Below are 20,663 nucleotides of genomic sequence, written 5' to 3' on the forward strand. Positions count from 1 at the left end.
TTTGTGTCAAATAGCTGCGCTCACTTCGCTCTGTGCAGGTGAAACCACTGAATTTGTTGCAGAATCATAAAATGAAAAGGTGAATTGGTTAAATATCAGCATCCCATGATCCTCTCTGCCCACTCACCTCCCCAAGATGTGAATCTCCCAGCGGGCCTCTGGTCTCCGGGTTAACTATGATGACCCTCACTCCTGGTAGGATCTTAGAGGAGAACATAATGTTTAGCTTTAGAGATAATGCGACCACTTGTATTTCCTTCCTGGGTCTGTGGCCAGTGAGAGCATCTCACACACACACAAGTCTTTTTAGTCAATAATCAATACTTACAGTGCCTGACTCCATGAGGGGAAGACTCTGTGGCGCTCCTCGTTCCACCAGCCTCACCCTGAGGGACAAAAAAACGGCCTGTCAATGAATTCTGTTCGATCTGACTGACGCGCCGCGTTTGTTTTCACCAGTCGGATCATGTGACAAATTGCAGTTGTTTGCAGTCTTACCTGTCGTGGCGCAGAGACTTCATGTCAACATAGACGGTGGAGGGATCTGGTCCAGCAGTGCCCTGAGGACACAGAGAGGATAATAAATAGTCTGAAATGTGACCGAACCTGAAGCTTTTTGGCCCATTTATCATTCAGCAATACATGAGGTTGGTATGGAAAAACATTTCTGTAGAATAAAGAAACGTGAACATGGTAATTAAAAATGTAAGAAAAATAACTGGAGGATAAGTGATTCAGATTAAGTAAGAGGAGTAAGTGTGAACTATAATTCAGTGTGTGTCTGTCTGAAACCAACCTGCAGGCAGATGGCCAGGTTGACCCTGGAGCCGAAGGCGGTGCTGACGGCGCGCGGCGACAGGCCGAGATCTTTGAAGAGCTTGGAGAAGGACTGCGTGAGGGTGAGGCGAGGACGCTCCTCTGCGATCACCACACAGCTCCGCACGCACGACAGATTCAGACCCCGCGCCTGGAGACAAGCACGGCTAAGAGGTTATTCACACTTTTAACAGTTACGTGTAGACTGAGACTGGCACGAACACGAACTCAGCATTAGTGGACATTTTATTCCAAAGTGCTTTGACATATTGAGCTACGCTGAACCAGACTCATGACTTTATAGTAGATAGATGTAAACTTCCACATGCTGTTAACACTTACAGTCCATTTAATAAGTATTTATCTGTCAGATGACCTGCAGCTTGGTCTGGTTTGAACGGTCTGAAAGTGCAATGCACCAGTTTTTATGTTCCCTATCCCTCTCTCCCCTCATTTCCTGTCGTCACCTCACTAATAGAGGCATAGGGCGCCCAAAAAATAAATAAAAACTATGACTTTTGAATGAATTGCCTTCACAGCAGATAAGGTTCCTGTGCAACCAATTTATCACTGTGTTGTTGTTATTATTATTATTATTAGAGTAATGACAGAACAGTCATTTCAAAGGGGAACCACATGTTGCATCATTATTTCAGGTGGGTTTATGAGTGTGATTCTGACCTTCAGCATCTCCGTCTGGGTGCCCAGGCCTTTGGTGCAGAGCTCCATGACGGAGTAGGAGCAGAAGGTGTCTCTGATCTTGTACTGACTGAGCGTGCTCAGCCACAGAGGCAGCGAGCTCTCCAGCTCCAGCGGAGGGATAAGGATGGACTGGTGACCTGAGTAAACACTGGGACAAAAACACACACTCGCTACAGCAACAGCGCCACATTTACAGGATGTTGTGTGAAATATGATATTCAGTCTGTGTGTGTGTGTATGTGTGTGTGTGTGTGTGTGTGTGTGTGTGTGTGTGTCTGTTACCTGGAGAGGCACCACAGGACGAAGCCCAGGCCACAGTACGGGTCCAGGCAGATGGCTATTTGGCGTGAGGAGTAGAGCTCACACTGCAGCTTAATGGAGCGGCACAGAGTGCTGACTGCAGCATGAGACATCTGAACAAAAAAAAAACACATAAACTCTTAAAAAAAATACTCTATGCTGTCATCAAACCTACAAAGTAAGAGCAAGTCCACCTTTAAGTCCCTCTGGCTAATGATTGCTTCATGTTATATATGATATGCGTGATTTGTAAGAGTAGTTTACCTTGACTCCAGTCAACATGCCTGTGGTGGACACACTGAAGTCCAGGTAGGCCAGCATCTCAGCTGTAGGGGGTTTATAAATGTGCGGAGGCCGCTTTCTGGGAAGATCATCTGGGAGAAAAGGGAAGTTTTTGTTATTTTCAACAAAAAAAAAATCACAACTGTTAGTGTTATTGTTTGCGATTGGGAATGTGCTGCAACCTGGTAATGTTGCGTGTTTTTGTGGTCAACTATGGTCAGCTGCTTCACGTAATGCCTAATGCTTCTAAGCTGTTCTAATTAGAACAGAGCTCAACAGATCGCCAGTACCTGTGTCGATGATAGTGGGCCACGTCTTGATGTTGACGCTGGCAGCAGCCTCCCTGGACCTGAGGATCCTCATGAGAGGCTGAGTGGTGAGGATGCAAGCGGCTTTGCTCACCTGTAACACCAATCAAACACATAAAGAAGTTCAATCAAGGATATAAACTACCATGCTTTTACCAGTGACCTCTGGAACAAATCCTCCATCTGAGGTGTCACTCAAATAAAAGGCATTTAATTATTGTTATACTTTATTGATCCCTGAGGTGAAATTCAATTTTATTTGCTTCCCTCTGGGGAAATCTCTTATAGGAGTCAACAGCAGAACTACCTCACTGAATCTGGTTGGGACTCAGTTTATATTGCTCTTGATGTACATGATACATATTTTGGTGCTTGAATGCAATCTAATATTAAAAAATTAAAGCAGTGTTATAATGTTGGTGATGAGCTTCTCTGGCTAATTGTATATTTTGTTTTAGATGGATGATGTAAGTGTGAAAACATATTTGCTATTTAGAAATTTAAAAGATATTGAGTATCACAATATTATGTTTTGTTCTTTACTCAGATTTTATGCCTATGGTGGTGTGTTCTTTATACTATAAGCTTTCCTCAAATTAGATTTTAAAAATCGCAATATATCGCTTTGCTCAGAATATTGCAATATAATGAATCGTAACCCCTGTATAATAATACGTATCGAATCGCCAGATTCTTGCCAATACACAGCCCTAATGTTTGTTTTGTGCTTTAGGTGCACTGACCCTTTAAAGAGCTGTCTAAAATGGAATAAATGCAAAGATAATCTGTGCACTACTTGTTGTACTTGGATAATTGTACATGAATTACTCTAGTATGCTTTGGTAATGTTTGATTGAAAAACAATATATATATATAACAGAAGCACAATTAATTAGAAAATCAGTGGAGTGCACTCACATCGATGATCATGCGGACAGTGGGGAGAGTAGCAGCCAGGTTCTGAGGGTGGGGTGGCCTCACCGTCACAGGGATGACCCCCGCATAGAGACAGCCATAGAAGGCAGCTATCAGGTCAACACCTGCAGAAATAAGAGACAGACAAGAACCATGTCTACTGAAACACAGACAAATTAAATATGTCAAATATACTTTTTCACTGTATATTAAATAGAAAAACATGGACAGAAGGCCATCTACAACGATGAGGGGTGTGTATAATATGTGTGTGTTTACCTGGGGGATAAAGCAGCACCACATTGTCTCCTGTGTTGAGGCCTCCTCTCTCCATTAGGGTCGCTGTGATCTTCTCCGCTCTCTTGTGCAGCTGAGCACAGGTGGCTGTGCACACCGGCACCCCCTACAGCGAAAAGAGAGGAAGTACAGCTGAACTCACACCCAACAAAATGGATCACCGTTAGTGCCATTACCAAAAGGTAAAAGGAAGGAAATTAGGCATTATGTGTGTGTTGCTATTAAATCATTTCCACATTTATTTACCTTGTTATTGAGCAGCACATAGAGGACATGGTCCGGGTCGGTTTGAGCTCTCCATTGCAGTGCTTCAGACAAAAACTGGTGCTGGTAAAGAGAGTGTGTCATCACATAAACATTAATGGGTGGACTGACTTTATATTTATATTGCACACTAAAAAAAATGATCCCACATATAGAAACACATAAAAGTCAACATAGTGGCACTTCATATATCATCCAACCAACAGCCAAAAATAAACCTTTCTCAGTGACAACAGCTACATTTGTTCATTTCAAGGAGACTTTACATGTTAAATTAGAAAACAGAAAACGGATTCTGTGAAGCGTTTGACCTCTCACACAGGAGACACACAAGCACACAACAGAAGTAAGACCAAAGAAATGTTGTGCAGGGTCATGCAGAGACCGTCTGCACCTGGAGCCACTAACAAGCTATGGGCCTTTCAGACAAAAGGTCATGACAACTTTTAAAAGCTTTGAAAACAACATATTAGTGCCTTAATAATGTACTATTTCTTCAGCAAAATTGCTTAAAGGGAACAATCCAATGGCTATTTTTTAGAAATAAACACATAATAAATGCATTATGAGCCTCTTGATAAGTCGTGTCAATAAGCTAGGAAGAGGAACTGGCTGGTGCACAGGATCGAAAAAGACGAGACGTGAAAGCAAAGAAAGTCCGTTAAAGGAAGACGCCAAGTGAACATTGGGCAACATGTAAAGTAACAAAACAGATAAAGTTCACACTGTGACGTTCTCTGGACAAACAAACATCATTTACAGTTGTGTCATATTAAAATCACTGGCCGAAGTCATTCTCTCTCTCTCTCTCTCTCTCTCTCTCTCTCTCAGTCAGACAACGGGTCGTGCTCTGGTCAACAATGAATCAGGAGTCACATCATGCAGACCGGCTGCCCTGACCACTCATCAAGCCATGCTACACATGGGAGCATCACAGTGAAAACAGCGAGCAGAGGTGCACACCAAAATGTTCCTAATTAAAACTTTTATTTTGGGGGTTTATTTACAAGATATTAGCAAAAATGCATCCTATTATATGAGTCATATATGGTAGGAGACGGTTTATAATCACTTGCTCTAAGTCTCCATTACCTCCTAAAAGCAAGAAAGATGGAACTTTCATTGACTTAAAGTAGATGAATGTCACTAATTCACTGCTGAGCTTTTAGTTTGGCCGTCTTAAAAGCTGATGGCAGAGAGTCTGTTATTATCTGTCACTGATAAATAGAGAGCGGCATTTAACTCAATTTTTAATGTATTTCTGTGTATTAGTTTAAGTGTGTGGACCCCTGCTGGCCAAGGAAACCAGCCTGGACAGTCATCTCTGTGCGTTTGGCCAAAGCTGCTGCTGGTGGCCATCAGGCCGTCGCGGCTGCAAAAGCACATCTGACTGACAGAAGCAGGAGAAGCAGAGACGGTTGGGAGGGCCAGGCTAGAGCCTTACCATCATGGTGGGCCACATACAGAGCTAAAGCCCAACCCAAGCAAAGTTAAAGGCAGAACAACAACAGAGATTTAGGATCAGACATCAGCATCCATTTCCCCCCCCGACTGTTACAGGGTCATCTTTAACTCAGTGAACACATTCAGAGCATTTACAGTTTATACATTAGTTTCATTTGAATAGATTTCTGTTTAGTGTAGAGTAACTTATACAGTTTATTTAAGTGTAACCTATAGTGGAACTTTTGCGTATTACATGGCAACTAACTTAAGAAATCAATAATTTGACACAAAAACGGTCCGCCAGAATCCGATATCAGAACTGCGCCCATAGCAACAGTCTGTTATACATAGCAACGGTCTGCTATAAAGAAATAACAGACCGTAGAACGCTGTGATTGACCAATCAGAATCGAGTATTCAACAAAGCTGTGTAATAACTCACAATAATCACAATTAATATATATTTAACTGTTGAAAAAGAGAGTGGTTAATTTTCCTGACATCATACTGAAAAAGACCACGTCATTATTAAGCATCAGATAATTATTCTACGGTCTGTGTGGCTAACGGTACCTTTCGGATCAGATCCTGGTCCTCCACCACACCCAGCTCTCTGCCTGTAGCCTGGGCGATCCGCTTCCCTGCTACCAAGTTACCGACCAGCATAGAAGCGGGGCCGACATCCACTGAACAGATCACAGACAATCAGAGTTTATTCAGTGACATGCTTTCAACGTGATGTTATATGGTAAGCATCAGTAGATGTGGTCTACGTCGGCCTACCTGGCTGTTTCTGGCGTGGCTTGGGCATGTTGGTAACACAGGTGTGCGGGCACAGGAGGATATTACAGGGGTGTAGGTTTCCCTCTAGGAAGTTCTGCTTGGTTTCACAGATGTGGATGCCTCCGAGGGGCGTCTTTGGGAGGGTGTTGGCCGGGACGAGTGCGAGGCAGTACAGGCCGACCTGGTGGATACTGTCGATGGCCTGCGAAGAAAATTGCCATCATTTGATATTGTTCAATGAAAATTAAAGGGATAGTTTTGGTGTTTTGAAGTGGCCTTGTATGAGGTACTTATCCATAGTCGGTGTATTACCTACAGTAGATGACGGTCGGCACGCCCCCAGCATGGAGCTTGTTTCTCCAAGCTGGGGGCGTGCCGACCGTCATCTACTGTAGGTAATACACTGTCCATGGATAAGTACCTCATACTACCCCACTTCAAACACCCGAAGTGTTGTTTCTCTTTGTCAGTACAAACAAGATTCAAACTTTTAATTTACCCATCATGACTTTGAAAGGTGCAAATCTATTTCAAACAGAATTAAAGGCATAAAAGGGAGAATCTGTCACATAACAAGAGTCAGTACGCTGAAATACTATCATAAAAAAATATATCTATTGAATATTCACACAAGGTGACACTGTGTGATTTTACCTGTAGTACTCGACTCATCCACTGGAAGCTGTCCTCCTCGCTGGCGTCAGGCCTCTGCTCCGCCACAATCACTATCCTCTCATCATAAAACACCGTCACGGAGAACACAGCGATCCTGCATGAATGACAACAGAGAAATGAGCACTCACACACAGGGAGAGGCTGCAGGATGTTAAAGGGATCGTTCAGCTTACTTATTGCTTATGCATCCATGCACCCTGTTAGGGGGTGAAATTGTACACACACACTAAGCACACTGGCTCACAGGGAGCAGTCCGTGTCTCACCTCCCCCTGTAAACTGTTTTGACAGGCTCCACTGCCAGCGCGGTGGCCACCAGGTCGTCGGCGTTGTGGCGTCTCCCGCTCACCATCAGCAGCCCCTCGATCTTTCCCACAACAAAGACCAGACTGCCCTGTGGAGCAGACAGTTTCACTCAGCAAAGAAAAACAAAGTCTCACCGTATTTCTTCAGCTTATTTCTGTGTGTGTGTGTGTGTGTGTGTGTGTGTCTTACCGGTCCTACAAATCCAAGCAGACCAGTCCGAGAGAAGGGAATTTCTCCTATGGGTGCTCCGGCTTGGTTGACGGGGATCACCTACAGATTAGCAGAGACGTCAAAGATTGAACTCAAATGCAAACAGTAAATCTCACCCTGACATTATATTTCAAAGGTACGCCAAAGGAATTGTGATACTAGTTAAAAGTTTAGTTTAGAGGTGCCTAAAATATCTAAATAAAAAAGGTAGTGGACAAAAACACACTAAGGGGCTTGTGAGAATAACTGGAAGGATGTGGGAACAAATACAATGCAACAGTTTCATGATGACTGTGGCTCCATCTAGTGGATCACTTGTGCTTCTATCCCATCCATTTCTAAACAAGCTTATCCTGTGCAGGAAGGAGGTGACTGGAGCTGATCCCAGTACACACAGTACAACCTGAACAGGTCACCAGGAAGTTCATTCTCAAGTGTTAACAATACTTTTTAAGTGGACATTTCTCCTCTATTTTGGAAGAAGTTCTATGTGAGATTAGTGTATCGAGAACAGATGTGGAATGAGTCCAGGCAGTTATTAAACGTGTGTTTTAAACTTTGACAGACCTCGAATGTGTTCTTGGTGACACCAGGCAGGCCGTAGTACATGGTGCCTCCAGCCCGAGAGTTGATCACAATCTCCCCTATTTCATCTGTCTTGCACAGCTGAGGAGGCCCGTCCGGTTTCACGATGCACATCAGAGCTGAAACACACAACCATTATGCATGTTTAAGTACCTAAATTCTGATAAAGACAAGATAAAGTAAGAATGAACAGTAAATGGGGCAGCTGTAGTGGCAATTAAAGTCAACTCTGGTGGCGAACCTCCAGGCATGATGTGGCCCACATCCTGAACAGTGAGAGCAGAGTTTTTGTCCTCCGTGTTGACCCTGATCACACCGTGGCTCAGCCCGCCCATGGACAGGATGGCCCTGGCTGGTAGCGGAGCTCCTCGTGCACCAGGCCTGCAAGGACGGCACAAAGAGAAGTGATGGTGTGAGGGAAATAATGACGGGTCAGGCAGGGAGGCGGCAGAAAAGTAAGACATTGTTGAAGTCTGCTGATGCACAAAACAAGTCTCAAAGTTCAGTGGTTTCTGTGGTTTTATCTTGAACAAGGCAAAATAAGTAATGGAAAATCACATGGTTTGGTTTTGTTTTGGGTTGATTTACTGGTAGTGACATTATTTTAGCTTAAACAACATTTTTAACTTGAACTAAGAAAAGTAAGATGCCATGTCAATAATAAAACAAAGAAATTCCCGTCCTTAATTTTAAGACTAAGACGCACTTAATATAAGTGACTTAATGGTGAGTATTATGGGGAAATCAACTAGTTTTGAACACCCATGTATCAGAGCAGTGGTTCGTCCTACACTCCAGTGCACATTTTTTGTTGATTCTATGAAACGGCGCACTCCAATGCTTCAGACATGCACCTCCGTCAAAGGGCGTCCCACAATTCTTTTAGTGCGTTTAAAGTAAAAAGCTATCGTACTTTTGTGCATATACAGTATACATAATATCTATTCACATGGATTTTTTGCTCCCTGGGAAACTAATGATAATGATACTCCAACTGTCCACTTAAATCAAATCTGTTATTTGGCATTCAATGACATGCTTTTTAATGACATAACAGGGAAGACAATTACCCTACATATGAATTGATGGGGGGCAATAATAATAACTTGGATAATGGATAGAAGGGCGCTGGCCCAAGAATAGGTTGAGAACCACTGTATCAGAGTGTCTCTTCCCAGAGCATGTGAGTATGCAGATGTGGTACCTGCGTATGGCCACAGTCAGGGCCTCAGGAGAGGTGGCACACGGACAGATGACCTCGGGCTTCAGACCATGAGACTGGAACACGTTCAGGAAGGCATCACACGACGACACAGACCCTGATAACAAACAATGGGATAAAAAAAACATTATACATATAAGTTCATACCACAGTAGTTCTTTATTACAAAGTTTGTGCAGGAGAAGTGACTCACATGGGTTTGCTCCGTCAGCCACAATAAGCATCCGTATGGAGGACAGGTTGGTGTCTCTCTGGTCCTTGTGGGCCATCATGGCCCAGTGGAGGTCACGGCACTTCACCAAGGCCACACGTGCTATCAGAGGGTAAGGGGAATATGTTATATACGTGCACTTACATACTGTATTTACAGTTTGTTTCACCAATCATGTGTAAATTTTGGGTTTGCTATACTGTTCATCATTTTACTTAATCTGTGTTTTACAAGTTTAAATATATATATAGGCAATAAAATAATAAAACTTTAGAAATATGTAATATAAAAGTAAGATTGGACATTGGCTGAACCTTTGTGGATGTGGACCCTCTGCACCCAGGACATAGGACATGCTTTCATGACAGCATATGGCACTGTGATGGTGTGGATTCTGTTCATGACACTCTGGAAGAAATACACATATCGTCAATGTCAGCTTGTGCTACATACCAAAGTTAAAAAGGTCAACTGGTCTGGATATTGGGTTGGGCGATATGACGGTATGTGACGGTATGTGAAGCAGTTGTTTTTGTTTGTATGGAAGCTCCAAATAAAAGAAGAAAATAATCAATTGTGATGAAATACGGTATGGTTACTTAAACCATTTCTTAATTGAATTTACAGAACAATTACTGTGTTGTGATATATACCGTTACCGTGATTAAAATAAAACATATACCGTCATAGAAGATTTTGACCATATCGCTCACCCCTATCTGGATATACAGTACGAATTGTTGCATTCAGTCTCACCGTTAAGACGCCGTGCCACATGCCCATATCCTTCTTGCAGTCCAACACGTTGACCAGTGTCTCCCCTAAGACAGAAAACACAAAGACACATAAGCGAGGATTGGCAAGCTAACTGTGTAAAAGATGCAGAATTTGGGTAACACCAAAAATGTAATTTTGTGGTCCATTAGAGTGAATATTCTCCCTAATCATGATCCTCAGCTGATCTCCTCTGAGATGCCTCTCTGCCGAAGAGCTCAAGAAACTGAGCACTTTTGAAGTTGTAAAAAATACTTATTAAGCTTAGTTTATAATGCTAAAGTATCTCACCCTTACACACACAAAGAGAGTTAGCTTAAGAGAGGCAGAGAAGCAGGAGAGGTGTAAGTTACATGAGGCCCTGCGCTCTGACCTTCACAGTAGTTACAGGCCTGCGTCAGGGCTTGACAGTGGGTCAGCATGGAGATCTTGGACACAGCGACTCCCATCACTGTCCCCTCCTTACTGGCTTTGTACTGGTGGAAGAGACACACACGAACATTGATTAAGTTAAATGAGCATACTACCTGGAAACAAAACAAAAATAATAAATACATTTCATGTATAAAGTCCACGTGTAGCACTTCTCTAAGAGGTACATTTAAAAAGTCCTTTCTTTACAAGGAAAAAGGCTTTAATACAAAAAATCATATTATAGAGATTTAAAAAATTTAGAGTCAACAAAAGATAATGAGAAAGTGGAGAAAAGATGTACAATGAAACGCATAGGATAACTGTAAAAGGTATTATATTAGGGCTGCAACTAACAATTATTTTCATTGTGGATTAATTTATTGATTATTTTCTCAATTAATGTATTAGTTGTTTGGTCTATAAAATGTCAGAAAATGGTGAAAAATGTCAATCAGTGTTTCCCAAAGGACAAGATGACGTCCTCAAATGTCTTGTTTTGTCCACAACTCAAAGATATTCAGTTTACTGTCATAGAGGAGTAAAGAAACTAGAAAATATTCACATTTAAGGAACTGAAAACAGAGAATTTTTACTTTTCTTTTTTTTTTTTTTTTTAATTACTCAAACCGATTAATAAATGATCAAAATAGTTGGCAATTAATTTAACGGTTTACAACTGTTACAACCCGGAGTTGGTGTAGGGGTAAAGGGAGTAACATTGAGCCGATGTTATCAGGCAATCACTTGTTTATTGATGGGTGATTGAAATTAAAGCAAAATAAAACATACAATAACGAACGGTCACTTCTGAGACCGTAACAACAACTAATCAATTAATTGTTGCAGCTCTATATTATAGGTTGTATAAAGATGTAATTTACTTTCCTAAGTTTCTCATGCAGGAAAATCACTCACATTTCGTTGGATAACCACAGCAGAAATGCTAAAAGAGTGAATGTATGTTCTGAAGAGTACCTCTATGTAGGCGGTGTCTGTGTTGGCGGTGGGGATGTGAGGCTGCCAGTCTTTGGATGGTTTGGTCAGATACTTGGTGTCCGTCACTACCCATTTCATCCTTGGCCATCCTGGTGAACACAATCACAAAGAAACACACGGAAATACTTTAGCTGACACAAAGCAAAAGGAAAGTGTGTTTAGGTAACTAAAGTACACTCGTTTGGAGTCGCCGCACTAAATCGACAATGTTCACCTTTCAACCTCCTGGTTTCAAGGCCAAAAGGTGAACAGCCGATACTTTACAAGCAGAGTGACCGCAGATCCACCCGTTCACACAACATCACACTGTATATTCCCTTTAATGAGTCTGTCTAATGGCTCCCATAGAGACAGAGATGACTGACCTTTGAACTGGATGATCTCTCCGTTTTGTGTCTTGGGCAGCCCTTTGAGACACACCTCACTGGTCAGCGCCAGGCCAACACCACAGCTGCCCAACAGGAAGCCAATCTGCTGGCTGCCTGCATCCTACGGAGAGAGACAAGGGTCAAGACTTATGACACCCACGGAGAGGCCAGTATACACATACTGGGACAATTAAAAACCACACATGCACTCTAGCCATCAATATATTGGTCTTATAATAAATCCATATTTTTAATATGACTTAGGCGTATATAAATAGCACGACATTACAAGGACATTCTACGTGTCAAGAGGATGCATTTCAGGCTTTTTGCGTGTCATTTCTTCACCGTTTTTCTCGTGTCATTTGTACGCCACACATCAAAACTACGGTAACGTCCGCAGTTTACATACTTATTTTAAGCCCAACCATGATGTTTTTCTAAACCTAAATAAGTAAAACATACGGAAACAACATCTCATAAGTACAGAAAACACGTCCCAAACGTCACCAACATAACTTACAAAACAAAACACCGGTCTCCTGGTTAAAAGTCCTGTGTTTGTTGGACCATTCAACCTCCCCTCCAGCAGTCTTTCTCGCTTTTTATTCTACATCACTATATATGATCGTAGCATACTTACACGGATGCGTTTACATTGCAGTCAGTACGGACTACATGGCGCACAAATGACGCGCCAAAAGCAAGAAAGATGTTCTTATTGCACGCAAAATGCCTTGTGCATTATCGTGTCATTCGTATGACTTTATGAGCAATGAGGCATTGTATTTACCATACACACAGAGATGATTAGAAGCACGTACATGGCATTATATTATAGTTAATAAATAAAAAAGCTGCTTAGCTACAATTGATCTAGTTTAAGTGCCACAAAATTCAAGACTGATGTTGTCACGAGATCTGATTTTGTATTCCTCAGCGATCACCACAGAGGAATTCACTTGACATCACTTGACAACTGTGACATCGTTACCTGTCGTGACAGCGGCACCTCAATGGGCACGGGGATGACCTCTGCTAACAGGCAGCCATAGAACGCCACCCAGAACATGCCAGGGTCGCTGTTAGGATACACCAGCGCCACCTATGAAACAGAACAAAGTTATTTTCCGTGTTCCTTAATACTCTACGTACTGAGTGGCGACTGACAGACTCTTACCCGGTCTCCAGGTTGTAGGACAGGTTCTGACTTGGTGCCCAGTTTATTCAGCAGCGTATAGGCCAGTTTCAGACTGCGACTCCATAGTTTTCCTGTGGAGATGAAAAGCAAATGATGATTTTAAAACGTCCTGTTTGTTGTTTATTTATCATGTTGTATAACTGATCCAGGATAGTTCAACTCCACAACCCACTGCAGCTCCTGTAGGAAATGTACTGTACATGTAGGTGTTCTTCTGCTCACGCCAGAAAATATTTATTCAGTTGAACCGGCTCATGTGCCAGAGATAAATCTCACATTTGCATTTGGTGGACACAATAACATGAACATTAACTTTGGGCTGAACAAAACCCTTTGCTGTTTCCTGTCTACATTATCATTTCTATGATGCCGCTCACCATATGTGAGTGTGTAGAGGGGTTTGCCGGTGATGTCCAGAGCAGTGAGGGCAGGACTCTTGGCCTGCGTGGCCCCCCAGCGGGCCAGGGCAGCCTGCAGGGCAGGAGGCCAGTTACTGACCACTCCGAGGGGCTCCCCCTTCACCGGGATGATTTGACGTCCCTCTGGCTTCGGGGTGTTGGGGTCCGGCTGGGGCACTGGACAACAGCAGGGGTACGGATGAGAGGGGAGGCGAGCCAACAGCATGCAACAATAATTCCTTACCAGCGTAGTTTAAATAATAGTTCTGATAATAAATCCATTTTGGCCAGTTATTTCTGTTCAGCGTCCATCAATTACACATAAATTGTATTTACCAGTTATGCTAGCTATGTCAATACCCCTATGGAAGCCCATTTCCACCACTGTGATGAAAAAAAAAAGATAATTATAATGAGAAACTATCTCAAAATAATGAGTCAGTATCTCAAATCCCTGCAGGCAGCAGGACTGATCATAAATCCGTTCACTTTGTGTACCTTAAATCTCAAGAAAACAACACTGTTGCTTCTACAGTATAACCAACAGACTTCTACATACATTAGACCGGTCCGTTATTAACTCAATATTCTGCTTTTTTTAATGAAGGAGACATCCAGTTAACCTCTCATCGTAAACGTTAATCTTGATAATATAAATAAAAAATATGAATCAGAATTGTCCAACAAGAGTTGTAAACGTTGAATTTCAATAAATTGATTTAATTCAGTAAAACCCAGTAAGGTTAACATGAGCTAAATCAAACATAACAGTAACATAACCCTGACACTAAGTCAAAATATTGAGGTACTAAGTCATTATTTTGAGATACTAAGTCATTATTTTGAGATACTGAGTCATTATTTTGAGATACTATATCATTATTTTGAGATACTAAGTCATTATTATGAAATACTATATCATTACTTTGAGATAGTTTCTTACAGTGGCGGAAATGGGCTTCCATAAATAGCTGTATAAGTAACCAAAAAAATCTAACATTACAAAACTTGATATCAAAAGCTGCAAAGAAATACCACCCACAATCAGTCTGAATGAAGCAACAACAAATCCCATGAGTGACGGTGAAATGCATGCAAATGTGCTCATGCAAGGGCTTATAACTGTGATTATTTCATTTCCAAACAAAAAGAAAAACATGAATGCACACTTTGTGTCTCACCTTCTACAATTTCCTCAGAGTCATCGAGGAAGAATTCGCTGAGTGGTGGTCTCTTTGGCCGTTTGAGTGTGTTCAACAGCTGCTGGATCTTAGTGGACACCCTGCTGTTGACAGGCACGCCTGGACAAACACCGAGACAACAGCCACCGTCACAAACAACCCAAACAACACGAGCGCACACACACACCCACACATGTAACTCTATTGTAACACAAATACTAATCTACTTCATCACGCACTCTCACACAGGCAGAACCCTACGCACTAGCACGCAGTAAGGATCAGAATCAGCAGCAGGAAGGATTCACAGGAGACACAGATTGGACGATCTTTAGGAAAATCAAAAATCAAATACAGGAGGTTGTCTACGTCTAAACCTATGACACGAGACAAACATAGAGACAGAGAGACAGACGCCAGGCTGGAAAGCAAGCTGATCTTGAGCTCCTCAGCATCCCTCCCCTTCCCCGATTTCGATTTATATTACCTTTTCTTTTTCCTTTTTTAAATCAAAGGCAAGACAGGGACAGGATTAATGGACCCAAAAGAAAGAACAAAAAAATCTGGGATTAGCAGCATTCACCACACAGTGAAATGAGGATAATGTTGAAGATGATTCTGGGTGAACGTGGAGCAGATCGTTCCAATCAGCTTTGTCACTGCAATGCTATGAGCCATACGGTCAACGCAAAACAGAAAACGTCACTCAAATGACATGATTAGCACATGCAAATGGTTTGAATCCCCCAATCTGAAGGACAAGATCGATAACCAGATGACAGTAACATCATCATCATCATCATCACACAGAGAACTACTGTGATTTTTCTTAGTGGGAAATGAACACCCTGATATGTACATTCATTTATACCACCAACAGACATTTATAAACATCCTGGCTTTTGTGAGTATACCGTCAGCAGTGTCCAGCATGCTGGAGCGGCTCTGTCCACGGCTCATGCCCCTGACCGCTGGAGGCAGGTCCACCCTGGACCCTCTCTCCTGGGGAGTGGAGGATGTCACATCTGGGGGGACGCTGTTTTCTGGAGGAGAAGAGAAAGTGAGTGTAACCATAGCCAATTATCACGGTTATATATATCTGTTAACATTGGAGCTTATAGAGTGCTGCAGGAATGAGTCCTAAAACACGGAAATGAGTTGGCATTTTAGCACTTCTTGTTCCCTCTTCTCAAAGTCAATAGGTTTTTTTTAGATCTTATTTTTAGTTAGATGCCGGAAATAAGATATAAAATATGCCAATAAATATCCCACTTGTGAATTTTGAAGCTTTTGCGCACCTTAAAAAAGGCGAGTGTGGCTAAATGAGACTACTAAACGTCACCACGCCAACTCGTCCACCTTTACAGGCTCGCTGTGTATACTCATACTCATATTATTTTCTGTAATAATCCAAAACCCAATGGAAAAATCTCATTTGCTTTTTGTCGAGGGAACCAGTGCGATGCTAACTTCCTGGTTGGCCTACAAAAAAAGTTCAACCCTGCAGCACTGTATTAGTCAGTGACGTTTACCTATGCGTGTGTGAGCCAGCACATCGGCCAACAAGGAAAGAGCAGGTTGGGGCTGGGGCTGTGGCTGGGGTTTGGCCTCTCCATGGGAGAGGGTGGAGGAAGCAGACGAGGACGTGGAGGAGCTTTGGACGGAACGGTTGATCCAGTAATCGGGGCTCTGCAGGCTCTGGGCCAGCACTGCACTGATAGCTGCCTTTCTGCGCAGCGAGCCATCATCCTCTGATGCAGAAGATGTGTCTGATGGGAAGAAAAAAAATCCTGATTATTTAGATGTCTTTTACTCTATTTAGACACATTTATAATTTAGAGTTATCAAAAGGGAGAGTCAGCTACAGAGCAGCACCCCTAGATTTGACAGTGTCTTGCTCCAGAAACACTTCAGTAATGTGGATACTTAATTGTCCAAAAGGACAAACAGCTACCCACTGAGTGTGAGATCCAGTTTACCTGGAGGTGTGCAGGTTTCTATAGGAGACTGGACAAAGGCTGAGCGTCTCTTGGTTGGCATGGGCAGTGCCATCTTCTCTTCTTTGTGTTTGGCCAGTGCTGCCTGCACAGCCTCTGTGTGGATGTCTACATAAGCGGCAACAATAAACAGAGGGAGACAAACAAGTGTGGTGGACAGACAGAAAGAAGAGAAAATATATATTAAAAAGAGTAAAGGCAATTTTTGTTCAATTAACGAGCCCTTTTCACAGCAGCCATTAATGTAAAAGTGTGCCATGTAAAGGCCTTAAGTTGACAGGCTGATGATTTGTTATTGCTGTGTGTTTTTTATGTAGGCTGTGTACCTGATCTGTAGCGGTCGTCCCTGGCCCCTCCACTGCGGTGTGCGCGGTGGTGTCTGGAGGCCGAAGATGTGGAGGGGCCCGGGGCCTCAGGGCTCGGGCTGGGGTCGACACTGTGGCCCGGGGAAAGCTGTACATCTGGCAGAGACAGCTCCACATCTGCAGAACAGAAGCAGGTACGTGCGAAGTCAATAAAAAACACATGTAGGGTGACATTAATAAACAACAAAGAAACATGAGATTTTGGAAAGTTGCACACTCTTGCTTTAGACATTAACATTACAGCTACATGTAGGGATAAATATTACATTATACTCAGAGAAGCTCTCTAAAAATAGCCTCACTACAGAGCCTCTGAGCAGGAGGTGAAATAAGGACTTGTACTTGACTGATGTAACTTATACTGTTAACGCAGTACATGAAACTAGGCTAGATTCAAGCCAATGTATTTTTAGTCAACTCGTCTCAGAGGGCCTGGGCAACAGAGTCCCTGTGTAGCTGATGGTTCAGAGGGATAAAGGAGGCCCGATGGGACGGGTGCAGGAGCAGGAGGTGACCTTTGGAGCTTCAAAGCTTCCCAATACCTGCTTTGGTCATCCAGGGCAAGCTGCCCATAACAACGCAGAGCCCAATAACAATCATGGGAATTTAATTCAAGTACTAAATATGGAAGTCATCCATATAAGATTTAGATCCCTGCAGTCCTTTTCAGTTCCCCATGTGCGTAATCATGTGGTAGCTCAAGTCAAAACAGGCCAAGGTTAAACTAACAGGAAAGGAAGTTAAGTGTTCCTCTTTTTAAAATGAGCTTACAGTGACACATCAAGATGGATTTTTTCACGTCAATGCTAATGTGGTGCAATTCTTCCTGAGGAAACACCACACCCACATGTGAGTCAGCTGACTGAGGAAAAACTGAACATATCATCTTACCAACGAGGACAGGGGTAACAGGGAAACTCTGGTACTTCCCTACTTCTGTGTGAATGCTTGTAAACCGACATTGGTCTAACCAAATTGTGTTTCAAGTTCAACTCTGAGGCACACAGTGGTTTTGAATTCTGGGGGGTTTTCTACAGCGCTGCAGTTATTAGAGAAGTTGTTAGATGTTACTGTATGCTTTGTTATCATATGTACAATTCCCATTTTGGCCACTAGAGTGCCACAGAAAGCCAGAAATTCTCTTTGACAACTTGGACAAAGAGAATTACAGTCACACTGGATATTCAGTGAAGCTACTTTTTTTTATTGAGCTGAAAACGCTGCTTTTTTCTATGTAATTCTCTATACAGATGGGGGAGGACCATTAGCTGAGATCCAGCATACTGAAGTCATGACTTGATGAGAACTTCTGATGTAATTACTTTTTAAATTTCCAAATCTCAGAGTGACCTGCACCAAAAACTAGGGCTGTGTATTGGCGAGAATCTGGTGATACGATACGATACGAAGCCCAAAACTGCATGCGATAATCATAAAGTGGGCATGTCTGTAAAGGGGAGACTCATGGGTACCCTTAGAACCCATTTTCATTCACATATCTTGAGGTCAGAGGTCAAGGGACCCCTTTGAAAATGGCCATGCCAATTTTTCCTCGCCAAAATTTAGCGCAACTTTGCAGCGTTATTTAGCCTCCTTCGCAACAATCTAGTATGCTAGTATGGTTGGTTTCAATGGATTCCTTAGGTTTTCTACCTTCATATGATGCCAGTACCTTCACTTGAAGAAGTTAATTATGAATCGATACAGCGTTTTGGAGAATCGATACAGTATCACACAACATAATATCAAGACACTCATGTGCATCGATATATTTTCTTACACCCCGACCAAAAATGCTGACAGAGGAGGTAAAGATTACACAGGAACGAGAGAAAGAGGGCTTAAAAGGTGACATTAGGAAAAGCAAAGAGCAGAGGAAGAGTTGGTCTTACTTGGCAAGTGGGGGAGGTAGGCGGCCAGCAGCTTGGCTTTCTTCTTCTCATAGCCCTTCTGCGTGATGTCACCTAGGAGAGAGGACAACGACACCACACCGTTATGTTAGTCATAATTACCACACAAACACCGGGCAACTGTGGACACATAAACCAGATAAACCACACACACACACACCACTCCTTTGACACACGCAGCCTCTGCTTTAGCTAATACATGTGCAGGGTTTGAGTCATAATAATAATCCTCTTTAAACCAAATCTACTGAACTCCACATGTTGACGGCTCAGTCCATTTACAACTAGGCAAGGAGATAACACCATTGTTTGGCCTTACATTAGCCCCAGTGGATAAACATGACGAGCGCACAAAAACCTCCTCCAGGCAACGAAACCCAAATATGATTACGGTGACTAGCAGATAACCGTGTGTGTGTGGCGGAGAACAATGGCAAAACTGAAGGCTATCGGGAACAGTTTGGATAGTAAGCAGAGCAAAAGGGAAGCCATGTGAGCCGGTTTCACATGGGACTCAACGATTTATCTCCTCCACCTCCCCCCCTGATTCTCCCACTGTACACCCCGCCCCACCCCTTCCTCGTTGGGCCTTGAACTGGCAGGACTCCCACCGCTGCCAGAGTTTGTTGGAGAGCAACAGAGGAAAGACAAAGTCCACTTTAACTGGGACCCCAAAACACACAGTCTGCTGCTTGTGCAGCAAACATGCATGCAAGACACACCCTATCCAGTTCACTAACATACATACTCCCCTTGTACACACAAACAATCCCACTGCTGCAAACTCTCTCAGTTATTCCCCTTCCTCTGTGTCCAGCGATAACACCGTGTGCTATGTCAAGTGCAGAGTGCCAAAGGACTGCTTAACCTCAATCCCGGCACCTCCTGCACACTGACCGATGACAACAAGGAAACCCTCGTCCAGCCAACTGAGAGGAGAATAGGGTAGGGAAAAGGAAACAATTCACCTATGTATCGGGATTGTTTTTTGCTGAAAATCAAACATTTTTACTGAATTAATTTAGATATTTTCCGAAGTAAAAGTCCCTAGAAGTGTATGATTACATTTTTTCCCATGATCTAGTGTTAATAAAGTTAACAAAAATCGCAATAAATCGTAATATCGAATCGCAATGCTTAAAAATCGCAATACATATCGAATCGGCACCCAAGTTTCGTGATAGTATCGAATCGGGAGATAGGTGAATCATTCCAGCCCTAGAGGAGAAGATGGAGAAAATCAAAGATAACGGTGGTGGAGGAGAGGGTGGTGGGGGGTGAGGTGATAAAGCGAACACAGCTTTCTGTGTGTATGAAACAACAATGGAAAGAAAATGAGGAGAGAGGGAGAGAGGGGGAGCCAAAGTTCAACAGCAGATTGGAGGGTGGTGGGCTGGATAAGCCGGCACTGGGTGAGGAGTCCCATGTGTGACTCAGTTTCTGTGTGTCTTAAAGCTTTCTCATACTGTGGTCACTAGCCACTGGTGTGTGGTGTTTGCTTGGAAAAACAACTGAATCAAAAAGGAAGCTCCCCTTAGGATTGAGTATGTAGATTGCCAGTTTTTGCAGAATTTCTGATCCTCCCCATACAGAAAACTCTGGAGGTTTCACAACACTGTGAATTCATGGGAAACGGGGAGGGAGCAGAGGGAGTGAGTGCACATCATTTGAAGAGAAAAAAACTGCAGAAACAAAGTCAGTTTTAGAGAGACCGAGTGTGAGATTGAATGCTTTGTCA

General features: G+C 42.8%; 1 protein-coding gene across 4 annotated transcripts in view; it reads right to left on the bottom strand.

Moving 5' to 3' along the window:
* The window catches only part of dip2ba (disco-interacting protein 2 homolog Ba), a 48,917-nt gene that overhangs the window by 4,888 nt on the left and 23,366 nt on the right, over positions 1-20,663 (bottom strand). The window contains exons 2-37 of one of the 4 annotated variants that reach the window (XM_037772198.1): positions 18,908-18,979; positions 16,977-17,132; positions 16,633-16,758; positions 16,186-16,422; positions 15,568-15,696; positions 15,141-15,152; positions 14,654-14,773; positions 13,452-13,649; positions 13,054-13,145; positions 12,868-12,978; positions 11,871-11,994; positions 11,485-11,594; positions 10,469-10,571; positions 10,078-10,142; positions 9,636-9,729; positions 9,304-9,423; positions 9,093-9,207; positions 8,130-8,269; positions 7,871-8,007; positions 7,283-7,363; positions 7,054-7,181; positions 6,768-6,882; positions 6,114-6,315; positions 5,904-6,016; positions 5,329-5,352; positions 3,867-3,947; positions 3,603-3,726; positions 3,327-3,448; positions 2,391-2,502; positions 2,083-2,192; positions 1,801-1,931; positions 1,498-1,666; positions 797-967; positions 499-560; positions 329-386; positions 128-202 (exon numbers count right to left, since the gene is read on the bottom strand). In XM_037772198.1, the coding sequence (XP_037628126.1) occupies positions 128-202; positions 329-386; positions 499-560; positions 797-967; positions 1,498-1,666; positions 1,801-1,931; positions 2,083-2,192; positions 2,391-2,502; positions 3,327-3,448; positions 3,603-3,726; positions 3,867-3,947; positions 5,329-5,352; positions 5,904-6,016; positions 6,114-6,315; positions 6,768-6,882; positions 7,054-7,181; positions 7,283-7,363; positions 7,871-8,007; positions 8,130-8,269; positions 9,093-9,207; positions 9,304-9,423; positions 9,636-9,729; positions 10,078-10,142; positions 10,469-10,571; positions 11,485-11,594; positions 11,871-11,994; positions 12,868-12,978; positions 13,054-13,145; positions 13,452-13,649; positions 14,654-14,773; positions 15,141-15,152; positions 15,568-15,696; positions 16,186-16,422; positions 16,633-16,758; positions 16,977-17,132; positions 18,908-18,979 (4,139 nt within the window). The remainder of the gene's footprint in view (positions 1-127; positions 203-328; positions 387-498; positions 561-796; positions 968-1,497; positions 1,667-1,800; positions 1,932-2,082; positions 2,193-2,390; positions 2,503-3,326; positions 3,449-3,602; positions 3,727-3,866; positions 3,948-5,328; positions 5,353-5,903; positions 6,017-6,113; positions 6,316-6,767; positions 6,883-7,053; positions 7,182-7,282; positions 7,364-7,870; positions 8,008-8,129; positions 8,270-9,092; positions 9,208-9,303; positions 9,424-9,635; positions 9,730-10,077; positions 10,143-10,468; positions 10,572-11,484; positions 11,595-11,870; positions 11,995-12,867; positions 12,979-13,053; positions 13,146-13,451; positions 13,650-14,653; positions 14,774-15,140; positions 15,153-15,567; positions 15,697-16,185; positions 16,423-16,632; positions 16,759-16,976; positions 17,133-18,907; positions 18,980-20,663) is intronic. The other 3 variants (XM_037772199.1, XM_037772200.1, XM_037772201.1) reach the window with 3 other exon arrangements.

This window comes from Sebastes umbrosus, chromosome 6 (genome assembly GCF_015220745.1).
Source record: "Sebastes umbrosus isolate fSebUmb1 chromosome 6, fSebUmb1.pri, whole genome shotgun sequence".
Taxonomy (NCBI): Eukaryota; Metazoa; Chordata; class Actinopteri; order Perciformes; family Sebastidae; genus Sebastes; species Sebastes umbrosus.